Here is a 13,649-nt window from a genome sequence, read left to right on the forward strand (position 1 = left end):
TGGAACTGGAACACAATGAAATTGAAGCTGAAAAAGTATTCTCTCTTGATGAAATTGCTATACCGATCTGAAAATGTATTCGTATCCGTTTACTAAAGAGCTGGAGTGGCCCCTGGTGCTGAACAAACACTCTGGTAAGTCAACGCTATTATTTTTAAAATAATGTTTCAAATAAGTTCAGCCACAGAACACTGTGAGAAAGTATAGGAAAAAAAACCAAGCCAACAAAACTAAGTAAGCCATGAATGGTACTGCAAAGTTCAAACGGATGGATGTTTCTGCAGCGCAATTCACGGTCATTCAGTCAATCCATCCTCTTCTCATTAAACGGAGACATTTTCACCTCATTCATTCCAGTCCTCCAATTATGTCCATGACACCATTAATCATCATCGCCAATCCCTTCTTTCTCCAGCACGTCGTTCATTATCCACACTATAAACCTTTACCTCTCACATGTTATCTGTGGCTATCCATATGTTCCACGCACGCACGCACGCACGCACGCACGCACGCACGCACACGCACACTCACACACACACACACACACACAAACTGAGAAAACCTTCCGAGATAGCGAAAACAGCCGATCTACAAGTGCGCGTTTTGTGAGCTTTTTTTGTGTGTTTTTTTTACCCATAGGCGTTCCCACGCCGTACGCCTTGGAGTCGATGAGGCCTCCTATCTGCGTGAGGTTGCAGTCGCGCTGCGTGGCAAACTCGATGGTGGTGGACTCCATGAGGAAGGCGTAGTCGGACGTCAGCACGCGCTGGATGCCCTCCTCGATGTTCTTCACCAGCACAGAGTGCTTCCTGCTGTTCATGAACTCCCACATCTTGTCGTAGGTGGAGATCTTGGTTTTCTGCGAGCAGACGCGGCGGGGAGAAGAGAACAGACGTGTTACGGGCTATACACGGAGCAGAACACTGGTGAAGTCATCTATCCTAGTTCAGTCAGATAACTCACGAATAGATTTAACCAATATTTATTATAGAATGAGAATACAGATAACGAGAATTCTGCTACATTTTTCTCCCTGCTCGGCACAAGTAAACACCAATACATTAAGAGCAGGGAGATAGATATACAACTAGAAGAAATGCCTCTCAGGGCACAGGTCTCCACCAGGATTGATATATGGATAAAAAAGGACAAAAAAAAGAGGGTTGCACATAAATGGGCCTCCTGGTGGCACTCGAAAGGCAGAATTGAAAAATGCATGCAGGCCAGATGTTTTCCCTTGGGCTTTACTTTAGGGAGTGTGCGCACAATGTTTTGTGCATACAAAGTTGTATGCAGATCGGTGCATGTAAGTGGCATTGCTTCCTCAGCCTATAGTGGGAATATACGTTCCACTGCACTCGAGCCCTGCGTTCATGATCTTCAGCATTTTGTACAAAACGGGCCAGTCTTGAAATCTTTGGAAGGTAATCTTAGCCTATCAGTGTAGAATCTGAGAAATCCAACAGACTTGTGGTGATCACATGACTACTACAGAGATCATGTGTACCGATTTGCGTGAGATTTGGATGAAATCTGTGTGACTAATATAAACAAATGTGTTTTGCAGAAATCGGCCTCATGGTGGCGCTATAACTGGGAGATGTGGAAAATGCAGGGAAAATGTTTTGCCATGGCCTCTAGGGAGTGCGCATAAAAAGTTGTACACAGATCGATGCAGTTAAAAAGGTAAAAACGGTGTGGAGTTTGCATGTTCTCCCAGTGTCCCCTAGGGTAGGTACCCTCACAAAAACATGCAGTAATCCTGGTCACTAAACTGCCTCCCCCTGGCCAGCCAGGGCGCCTGATGGAGGGGAAAGGAACTGGTTGGAATAACGTGTTCCCTCCACGCGCTACGTCCAACCAGGGAAACTCCCCCCTGTCAGGTGTAAAGAAGCAACTTGGACACTCAGGCATGAAGGAAGCATGAGTTCAAGTCCGTTGCTCTCCCCTTGTCCCCCATATATGGGGACTAGGTTGGTGGAGGGTGTGTAGAGCCCAGGATCACATTAGATGATTGACACAGGGGTGAAAAATGGGTTACAAAATCGTGGTATAAAAAATATATATAAAAAAAAGAAGAGGTAAAAACAGGAATTGGCCTGTTATAGCACTGATTTGGAGTGGCATGTCATCCTCGGCCTTGTGGAAATCCTGAAAATTGCGATTTGAGGCATTTTGTTCCAAATGGACCAATCATGTGAGCTTTGTAAGCCAATCAGGATGGAATATGGGAAATGGTGCAGATCCGTGTTGATCACACAACCATGGAGATAGTGTATACTATAATCTACAGAAATGTGTTTTGCCAAAATCGGCCTCAGGGTGGTGCTATAACAGGCCGTTTTGGAAAATTTGGGGCAGAGGTTCATGTTGGCATCCAGGGAGTGTGTGTGCAAAGTTTGGCCTCAACCGGGTTAACGGTGCCAGAGATTAGCTGGTAACGGACGGACGGACACACACATGGACGGACGGACGGAGTGCAAAACATACTCTCTCCGCATGCCTTCGGCCTGGTGGAGACGAGAACAACCCTCCATGGGGAACAGAAATAACAGGGACCACCAGTGGTGCTGGGGTGGCAGTGGGAGCAAACATCACATAAAAACAACCAGGAACCATATAGTACAAGAAATGACGTTTCAATCTTCAATCTTCCTCAGAGCCATGCCCCCTCCCTGCTCCTGTAGTCTCGTGTGGCCAGACTGTTGCTTCTCGCAATTTTCAAATGCTTCCATCATACAGTCTGGAGAACGGAAGCTCTGATCATGAGTAAAATATAAAGCGGAAGTGAAGCCTCCTCCCCACTTCCGTTTCGTCTTTACAGTCTTTACTAAATTATAAATCTAAACCATCTAAGCATAGCGTAATTGCTGCTTAGCATAAATGGAAATAAAAATATATATTTTTTTTTAAATATATTTTCGTGAACGGAAATGGCAAGCTTCCTTACTCGGATTTCGGGAGGTGTAGTTCCAGAATCCAGACTCTATATAAAGCATTCGGAGATTGTGTAGTAGTGTGGAGTCTGCTCTTATCTGCTCCTGTGACACACCGGACCAGCCGTATTAGGCTGAGGCACGCTGGTAGACTCCCTTTGTTCAGAATTAAGCTACCAGCTATTTCAACATGGCAGACACACACAGCAGCAGGGAGGACAGGGGGTTTACCTTGAAGAAGGTCATGGTGGAACCATCCTCCACCACCCCGTAGAGGATCTTGGTCTGCTTGGCCAGGTCATCGGCAGAGTCGATGGGAGACTCCATCCTCTCCACGGTGAGGAAGGCGGCCAGGTTGGCCGTATAGGACGAAATGATGATGAGGGTGAAGAACCACCAGATTCCCCCCACTATTCGAGTCGACAGGGCCTTGGGCATGAGCTCTGAGCCTGGGGGGGAGGGGGGGGGGGGTGTTGCGGTGGGTTGGAGGGATGGACATTGTTAAGTTTTCAAACAGTTAGTCATCCTAAAAATGAGATGAGAATCTCATATCCGACTGCCAATAGGATGAAATCATTGCACTTGCATGGAGTTCCACCCAAACTTTCTGGAAACAAAAGTTGATTACAGAACTTGAGGCAGAACTTGAAAACTCTGCTCGCTTTCAAGATGATGTCACTTGATGGAAGAAATACCCCAAAGCACAATGAGTTGCCTTGGAAACCAATTAACTAATCCAGTGGTTCTCAAATGTTTTAACATAAAAAACGTCATACTCTCCAAAATACCATAAGACTCTGAGAGTCTACAAATGGAAGCCCCTCAAGTAAGGGTCCCTGGACCCCCCTTTGATAACCTCAAACCTCATCTAATCGTCAATCTTGCACAACTTTGGAAAAAAAAGTCAGATTCTCAGATAGACCAGAACACTGTTTTGCAAAAACTGGTTCGGGAGTATGTTTGGTTTATGTTTTCAAAAATTAAAATGAAATTTTAAACCTTTTTCAGCAGAATTTCATGAATTTACAAACAAATAAAAAAAACATTCCTTGAGTTACAAAACAAATCACAACACGTTGTGAGTTTGTAGATCGGCTAATTTCACTAGTTTGGGTCCAGAGAAATTTGGGTCTCGGGCTGAGTAGCTTGGGAACCACTGGAATAGAGGATAAAAAATTACACCCGTGTGAAGTGAGGGGCGCTCTTATCGTCATACGTCATCAATCATACATCAACTCATTCTGGCCAATCACAATTTGCGTCCTCACTTTTGTCTTCAATGTTTTTGAAGCTAGCGCCCCTCAAAAACTGTTTTAAGTATTTGTGTTATTCAACTCATACAAACACATTCATAATAGCATTCATTCACTGAAAACAGTCTGCAGAAGTCATGGCTGTATCCATGGTAACCTCACACTCCGATTCCACATCCCACTGATCGCTGAGAGGTCAAGAACCAGAGGAGAGGCTGATGGGTAATGTAGTCCTCTGATATCAACTGCAGCAATAAACTGAATGTTGGAATATACAGTATATTGGTTCGTTTGTGATGCTACAGTATATGACAGTGGTTTTCAACCAGTGGCCCGGGGACCACCAGTGGTCCTTGAGAGGGTCCCACTCCCAGGTGGTCCCCAGCTAAATGACGGAGAGTTGGTAACCAAATGGACCCTTACAGATCATTAAGTGTGTAAAAAATTGTTAATTGCATTGTTATTGCATTATACTTAATTTAAAATAAGTCTACACAATTAGATTGTGTAGAAGAATTGTTATTTTTGATCAACATTTGCCTGTTATCTCTATAAACCAACATCAATACAGCATGGAATTGTGGACAAAATCTTATCCGACAACAGAGAGGCTATAAATCTCAAGAAATGGTTGTTCCGTGGCTCAAATGCCAAATACATAATGGGCCTCGATGTGAAAAAGGTTGCAAACCACTGTTATATGCGCAAATAAACCCATTTTGGGCAGGAACCCCTTTTGGTGTTTCAAACATTATGTTATAATTTAGCTATTGAAAAATAGCAGATCTACAAGCTCATAGCGCGCCACCGAGTGGCGTGCTACGAGCTTGTGGGTCTGCTATTTTTGAAAAATCGTGAAAATATTTATTTCAGAAAACTGGAGGATTTAGAAGATTTTTTGTGCCGTGGTGACTGGATTCACCGATGTAGCTGTAGATGTTGGGAGTTGTTGTTGTGACACATCAATCTTGCGCTGACTATGTTGATATCTGCAGCCTGCCAAGCTGCAGGCTGGGGACAGCTATGTTTTATAATGGAGATGTATTTGCTTCCCTGGCACAAAACAGGACAACAAACAACATCAACAGAAACGGTTTCTGTAATTGGCTATCTGACAGATTATTAATTTAAACATTGCTATCGGCCCCAGAATTACGTATTGGTTCATCCCTAACGCAAATATCTATTTTTACAGACATATTGTATTGATGCCTCCATTTATATGGCTTTATCGTTGTGACTATTTTCATAACATAAATGGGAATGAGTATTATGAACAAGTTTTATTTCTATCCTTGCACTATCCTGTTACTATCTTGTTACTATCCACTACCACAGTAATTCTTCATACGACAGTAAAGCCAAATTTATGCTCTGTCGGGTGCGACGGTCTTGCGACCTAGATTTCTGGCGCGCGACACGTCAAATAAGTCTCAATTCTTTCATACGACAGTAAATCCATAAGAAATGGTGCCCATCCCCATCGCGTGGGTCTCTCGCCCAGAGACAGTGGAGCACAGAGAGCTCCACCAGCGTCACAGAGCCAAAGGCTGAGGCAGACTACCTTGCCGCATGAGAGCCCCGACTCCAAACCAGAAGCTATTGAGCAGCGTGAAATTATTTTCCACAACGTCAGAGTCTGGGTTGCATGGATGTGGGTTGTACCACTCATATGGGCTAAACCTATACAGAGAGAGGGGGGGGGGAGGGAGAGAGAGGGGGGGGGGGAGGGAGAGAGGGGGGAGAGAGAGAGAGAGAGAGAGAGAGAGAGAGAGAGAGAGAGATAGGGAGAAAACAAGCACAGGTACATCAGTTAAAAAAAGCCACATGCTGTATTCCCTGGAATGAACTTAATGGCAAATGACTAATGAGGCATAGATAATGGAATAAAATAAAAACATAATAAGAGCCGGTTATTTAAGAAAGAACGATGAGAATACAAATCATATGCATGCAATGCAGTTCTGTGTTTCCTTGCCTTCCCCGAGGGAGGCAGTGCTTCTGTGGGGGGAACCAGAGCAAATCATTCATCCTTTGGGCTCAGATCAGCCTATTGGCATATTCAAATGCCTTCAGTTTATTGTGTTGCTGGATCAATGGGCTGGAATAACACTGTCACGAGTGATAATGTCCCGGTCAGTGCCTGGTAGTCTTTGGAGATCGCTTTGGGATTCACTGCCTGATTTGTATACTGGATGGCGCGCCATGTTGCGATGCACTGTGAGCTTGTAGATCAGCTATTTTCCGGGACACTACACCCTGCAGCCACAAATCATTATAATTATGAATCAGCCTCTCCTTGCACTTCCCCAGCATCAGCTGGCTTTCTCTCGGCTCTTCTGTGCTCCCGGCAGCCCCACACTCCATCTCCTTCACTTCCCTTTCTACCTTCTACCTCTCTCCCTACCTACAACCCCCCCCTCTCTGTGTCCCTCTCTCTCTCTGTTTGCAGTCTTTCTGCATCAACCTACACGCCCCATGCACCTCAGACGACCTGTAAGACCCCTCGAGGTTCAGACGGGGACATTTTGTCGTTTAAGTAAGCGTGGCATGGCATTAGGACTGGCCGAGCAGGGGTTAGCATTAAGTGGCAGGAGGCAGATTGAGCTTGGAGCTGAAGTGGACAGGTGGTAGCGCTGGCGGAGTCAGCCTATCTGATGAGGGGCAGGGCTGTTTGGGGAGCACTAGCTCAACAGGCTGCATGCTAATATACAATGAGTCAGAGGTGTAAAGGTTTGCCTCAGCGGACAAGGGTTCACAATCGCAAACTTTTCAGGCCACGACCCCCCAAAATAATATTTTAACTGGGTGTTTTTTTCCATTTTTGTAATGTATCAGTTTATATTCATGGCAATTCTGGGGACAGCTATAGAGTAGCTGTGCTGCAGGATACATACTGTACTGTATGGGAAGGTCTGTTGTTATGAGAACATAAATGCAATTCAGAGGGGAAAACTGTAGCACGTACCCCCCGTCGTGTGGTATAATTGACTTGCTCACAGTGCGTTGTACTTTACACAATGTGTAAACAGAACACTAAACAACAAATGTAAATAACAAGACACCATGAACAGGAGCAATATCTTACTGTTCCTATATTAATCACTGCACGATTTGTAGTAGTATTGCTACAGTCCACAGAGGCAGAGCCGAGAGCTCTGAGCTCATGGCAGGAACCTCACGATATATCAGTACTCTAGTTATTCCCGTTTGATATCCGTTTTTATGGACGGTAGCACCCTAATTAACGCTCTTCTTTTACAAGTGTCGTGAATGGAAGCGTCATCTCTGTCATGTTGGGTGTCCTTTATAGCCATTTTCTGTGCCGCATCCCCTTGAGAAGCGCCTGTGTGGACATGGATGTGTTGACAGGCTATAATTCATCCTGTCAACCACACGGGGGTGGCTGATTTGCTGGAATGTCAATGAGCTATGTATGTCTCCTTGGAACCACAGGAGATTGTAGCCACACAATGGCCTTGTGGTGATGGGTGAAATGTACAGTGGAGGTGTGTGTGCCTGCCTGGGCATGTGCACGTGTATGTACAATGCGTGCGCCTTGTGTGGATAGTGTACTCATGTACTGTATGTGCACGCACGTATGTGTACGTTTGCGCGTACATTGCATGCTGTAGGCCTACTGTACGTATGCATAGTATGTGCATGTGGTTTTATGTGTTTGCGCAGATGGAATTAATTGTGTGTGCGTGGCTGCGTGCGTGCGTGACTGTGTGTGAATGCTTGTGTACTGTATGTGACTGTGAGTGAATGCGTACATACAGTATGTGTGTGGCAGCAGGCGTGCATGGCGCCAATAGTGCTTGTGATTATGAATTTTCTTTCTTCTGTCTGTGCGCATGCACATACAGTAATGCATTGTCAAAAGAACAGCATGTGTCAGATGATCCATATTAAGTAACATGCCTATTGTGTGTGTTTCTCTGCGTGTGCATGGGTATTCTGTCAGCATCCAGAGAACATTATGCTTCCTCTGCCTGGCCTTTTCCCCCTGCTGCCTGCATGGACTCCACCTATCAAAGGAAGCATGGTCCTTCCTCATGGAATGTAAGGTCACCCCCTCTCACACAGAGCACGGCGGACATGCTGGATAGCACATGGAATAATACATTGATTCCACTTTCTCTCTCTCTCTGATCATCTCTTTCATCTGTCCCATGCAAGCCACAATGACAACACATTCCCTTAAGTTAATAAATAACACAAGTCCAGGAGTAAAGACCGTCCAAAACTTGAATCCATTGACCGTCGCTACTACTTAACAATCACCATTGCAGAAATGCACACGCACCACCAGCCTCACCCGATTGACTCTGTTCTCACTGCCACACGAAAACAAATGACCGCATGATGATCCCCAGTTACAGTAAATACTTAATTGTATTTCCCTTCCACGATAAGACGGAAAACGTCGGCAAAACACGGCACATTCCCACAGATACGACCGTTCCCGAATCCTCTTCCTCCTCACGTGTTGGAGCGTTGAGGTGCGTCTTCAGGTCATCCGCCCAGCCTATAGGCAGTGCCGAGCTCATTCTCCATCTTGTCACCAGCCCCCAGAATGCCCTCAGCAGTCTCTCTCCCTCAGCAACCCTTTAATAACAAGAACCTTTTCTCTCCCTTTATACCTACCAAACTGACCAAACCAGTCCACTCCCACCACGGTCTCTCTGTCAGTAGCACACGCATGATCCAGTCCACTCCCACCACGGTCTCTCTACTGTCAGTATAGCACACGCATGATCCCTGACATGCACCAGGCCGTGTTCTGCACACCGATCACAAGGAGCGCGAGGGACATGCTGGACAGCATTCAGTTTCAGAATAATAAATGGATAAATGGACATAGCCTTCAACTTAACGTGGACACTGTCAGTTAACCCAATGAACCCTATAGCGTCCCAATTCTGGGTATGTCATAATAGGTGAACAAATAGCAGATCTACAGGCTCACAATGCTGCTGATTTGGTGTGAATTTGGTGTAGTGGGGAAAAGGAATGGGACCAAGCATAGATCCCTGGGGGGAGCCTGATGTTTGACTGTATTCTCGACATCAAACCTCCTCCATCGAATTCTTCTAAGTCTCTCTCAGCTCCATTTTCGAAGACATTCTTACCCGGGCTCCTCAGTTCATTCCCTTCTCTTGTCAATACAAAATTAAACCGTCAGCTGACGTGTATAGTTTTGTACCAGTGAGTTGTCTACCAGATTCAATTAGTCTGGCTGCAGTGATAGATGTGTTGCCTTTATTCTCCGGGGCCAAGTGAGGAGACTGGAGAGAGACACAGGTGACCACCAGAACATGGACTTACTGCACAAAACAATAATAGCCCATAATTACTTGCAAATCATGTATTATGCACTGGTTGTGGTCGGCAATAATTTGTACTATACCGAGGGAATTCTGTTTTCCTAATAAAGAGAGAGCGGCAGAAATGTTATTGCACAGCTCTGGAAGCTTAATGGAGCCACAGCGTTTAGTTGAGTCAAAAGAAAAGGCCAAAGGGTGTGTTTTGTGTGGAGAACAGGTAGCTAATTTAGTTGGAGGGAGGTAGGGGGCCGGGTTCAATGAGATTGCAATGAGATTGCAAATACCTAGTGGGCTCTGGTGGTATGCATGCATTTTATAGTGTGCAACTGTGCATGTGGGGCTCTGCAAGCTTTCTCCGCTTTCTCTCCATTTTGCAGCGGATTAAAGGAGATAATATACTCGGCATTTAGGGTTCCGACCAATCAATCAGGGGCTGCACGATCAATACTACAATTATGAGAGAACTCAACTCAGCAAACCGCAGAGGGGATACTGTATTTCAGGTAGACTGAGGGTGCTGATAGAACCAAGCAAGCACTTATTCGGTGCATTGACATGCAAGAAGAAAAAAAAAAGTACCATGCCGTTAAACAAACAATACACATTTTAACAATCTGTCAAAAAGTGCTGAGGCCGTTATTGGGCGGCCCAGGAATGCTAGCAGTATAAAATACATGCTAAACACTTACCCTGGCCAACCGTGACAAAAAAAATGACAATGACAACAATTTGCATATTCTGAACTAACTTAGGTGACAGTTGCCGCTTTTATCCTCTTGCGTGTTCATATTGCCGGTAACATTTTGGTGAAAAGTGCATGAGAATCCTAAAACTCTCAGGGGGTCAACGCAGAGGACTGAGATCTGGGATAAACACACACCTTTCTTTCTACCTCAGACATGCACAGGAACTACAGTGCACTGCAGTGGTACATTCCATACAACAGCTTGGCTATATACAGTGGCCAAATATAATGCACATTGTTGCCGTCAGGCAGAAACCATGTATCTTCATATTTCATCTTTTTCATAACTTATTGACCCTTTCTATACTGCAAAAGTATAGCGTTATGGTTGATCTACAAGCTTACAATGCATCATTCACCTCTCAATGCGCTGTGAGCTTGTATATGGCCTACAGGATGCATTTCTTGCTCATTTGGAAAGAGTTTGAAAAATCGTGAAAGATTTCACCTATAATAATAAGCACAGAATAGGGACGCTATAGGTTGAAAGTATTAACCAAGAGCTTGTGACTATCTTTACTTATCATTTGGTACATTGGACATTTGGAAAACAGGTAAATTCCTGAATAAACGGTTTTGGACACGACACGACACGACATGTCCAAAACTGTTACTTTTCAGGAGAAAAAAGTGGAAGATCGTCAATCTCAAAACACGTCACTTCGGGCCACGTTTCAAGCTTGCAGATCTGCTATATTGATGCTTTTGTGTGACGCTGTGGTATGACCAAGTAGGGCATTAATTACGGGAAAATAAGAGGTTTCTGCCCGACAGCAACGATATACTACTTAATTGGAATGGATGTGTTGCCACATCATATAAATTATAAAATGTAAATTTCACACTTGCTCAGTGGAGGCCCGATCTGTAACACTCAAACTCTCTCAGCAGCACACACGCACAGTCGCACACAGGCACTCACACATGCACACAGGCACTCACACACACATGTGCACAGGCACTCACACACGCACACAGGCACTCACACACGCACACAGGCACTCACACACGCACACAGCCTGCCTGTGAGAACATTCACAAAGACCTTCAGTGTGGGCTCTGTGGTTTTCATTGAACGTTGCCACTGTGCATGGGCCTTCAGAGATAAACCGCCAAGTGCTGGTGAGAGCGAGCGATGAGGGGAGTTCAGGATGGAGGGAGAGAGAGAGGGAAAGAGGTGGGGGGGGGAGGAGGAAGCAACATGTTACCTGGCTATGACAAACAGCACACAACTGACACCCAAGCAAGCCAGCAGAATATACATCCAGATATCAGGTGAGAGGGGGTTGAGGAAGGAGAAGACTCCGGGGTTGGTGCCGTTGGGCTTGCGGTACAGGATGCTTATTCCCAGCGTCATGTAGGGCTTGGAGAAGTCAATGACCTTCTCCCTGACATAGGTGATGGCCAGGGGAGCCACTGCCAGGTCCGATTTCTGCGGGGAAAGAACAAATGGGAAGGGGCAGGGGGTAGAGATTGACCAATGAGAGGGGGTCGGGGTACTGGAGTGGAACCAATTGAGTTAGGATCGGATTTCTGTCAACAGCTTGACCGTTCAATATGTAGGCGGAAGATGAGCCACTGCGGAGAGTCGACAACCATTGTGGTTATTTGTTCAGCTTGATTAGGAGGTAAAGGAGTAAGTGGTGTTGGGGTGGAAAGTAGAGGTCACATGGATATTTCCTTTCTTCTTATCCCATGTGGGTCAGTCTTTGGATTAGCTGTATGTGTGCGCACAGAAAGGTAACCGGAGAAGTCGCTGCTTTTCCGACTCGCTGCGGTTTAGTGCATTTTAGTTTTACTTAAACACACCTTAAACCTTTATTTGAATTGCATTAAATTGAGAGAGAGAGAGAGAGAGAGAGAGAGAGAGAGAGGGGATAGTTGTTAAGAGTTTACACTAGATGAAGTAGGAATGCTAAATGCTTAAATACCAAAGTACCGAAACAATGAAATTCATTAGTAAACAATATCCTGAAAGAGAGTAATATGTCACGTATTACATATTACTCCTTAAAAGAGTAACACTGTTCCTAATGCACGAGTCATTACTATTTGAACCTGTTTAACTTGTACTTTGAAAATAGAGCTTGTATATAGCTATTTAGTAAGTGTTTGATTTGGGAATAATCCTGAAGAATGCTTAAAATCATCACTTCATTGTATTCACATACCAGTAGACTTTGTATCATTATCTAGCTGACCATTTAATTGCACAAAAGAATGTGATCATACTATATATTTGACATACTATATATACTGATGAAGAGATTGAAACTGGTTTCTCTCCACGTTTCGCTGCAGGGCGGGTTGTTAACCCAGCGACTTCTCCAGCATTCCACAGAACGTATCATCGTGTGCATACCTGGCCTGGTAAACCGCTCCCCCTTGAAAACTTTTGAAATGTATTCAAGGTGGAGTGGTTATATAACCAGGCTACAATATACACAATATACTCCCATTTTATATTCAAGAGCAAGGCCATCCAATATATGTATTCTCCAAGAATGGTGTTTTATGTGTTTCCTTATTACATTCTGTGTTTCCAAACGTCATATCTCCCTTTTAGACATTGCAGAAAGACTACCATGGCGCCCCTTGCGGCACAACAAACCCATTGGCGATAAATTATTAAAACTCTAAAATCATATGGGCATCCGCTGAAAATGTATTCCTGGAATTCTCACGTCGGGGGAGATAACGGTTACTTCAGAATGTGATATACATTACATATACAACTCGGTTAGGCTCTATAACACCTACACAGCAAACCTCTGAGTGATACTTGAACTCTGAGTTAAACTACAACCTGAAATGTATTCCTCACGAACACGGGGTCCCCAGTGAACATACTGAACATGCAGTGGAGGCAATAAATCCCACAGTTACATTTGCAACTACAGCCTGCTACAGTATATTATGGAAGACAAAAGAAGATAAAACAAGCATACAGATTCAATCTGTTGTTTGTTGCCTGCTATAGAAAACCTCGCTGCAACGCATGCATGTCCTGCTTGTTTCGAAATTGATGGTTTTCAGGTGACACGCGCAATAACTCGTACAATCGATCTGGCATTGCTTCAAGCGTTCGTGTTCATGTACTCGCATTGCATGGAGTATGTTTCAGGCTTAATGCCAACACTGGACGTTGCTTACATTAATTTTGTTACATGAAAAACATTTCTATAATGGGGGAATGAGAGACAATAGTAAATACCTAGAAAAATGTATGTAAATAAATTTGAAACGCAATGTCGATACCTTTTTTTATTTTCCGTTTTTAAATTTTTTGTACGTCTGTGGTGTTATGTGTATTGTAAGTTTGTTTTTTCTGTCTTGTCTTGAAAACCAATAAAGATTTAAGTTAAAAAAATAAAAATAAAAC

At 44.3% G+C, this 13,649-nt stretch overlaps 1 protein-coding gene across 1 annotated transcript in view; it reads right to left on the reverse strand.

Moving 5' to 3' along the window:
• LOC310876955 (glutamate receptor ionotropic, kainate 2-like) overlaps nucleotides 1-13,649 on the reverse strand; it is a gene marked incomplete at its 5' end in the record, with an annotated part of 75,518 nt that overhangs the window by 8,931 nt on the left and 52,938 nt on the right. Inside the window, 4 exons of the mRNA XM_083790603.1 lie at nucleotides 637-862; nucleotides 3,171-3,388; nucleotides 5,757-5,875; nucleotides 11,476-11,699. Coding sequence (XP_083646729.1) covers nucleotides 637-862; nucleotides 3,171-3,388; nucleotides 5,757-5,875; nucleotides 11,476-11,699 — 787 coding nt within the window. The remainder of the gene's footprint in view (nucleotides 1-636; nucleotides 863-3,170; nucleotides 3,389-5,756; nucleotides 5,876-11,475; nucleotides 11,700-13,649) is intronic.

This window comes from Protomyctophum parallelum (assembly GCF_964188405.1).
Source record: "Protomyctophum parallelum genome assembly, chromosome: 19".
NCBI classification, from domain to species: Eukaryota; Metazoa; Chordata; class Actinopteri; order Myctophiformes; family Myctophidae; genus Protomyctophum; species Protomyctophum parallelum.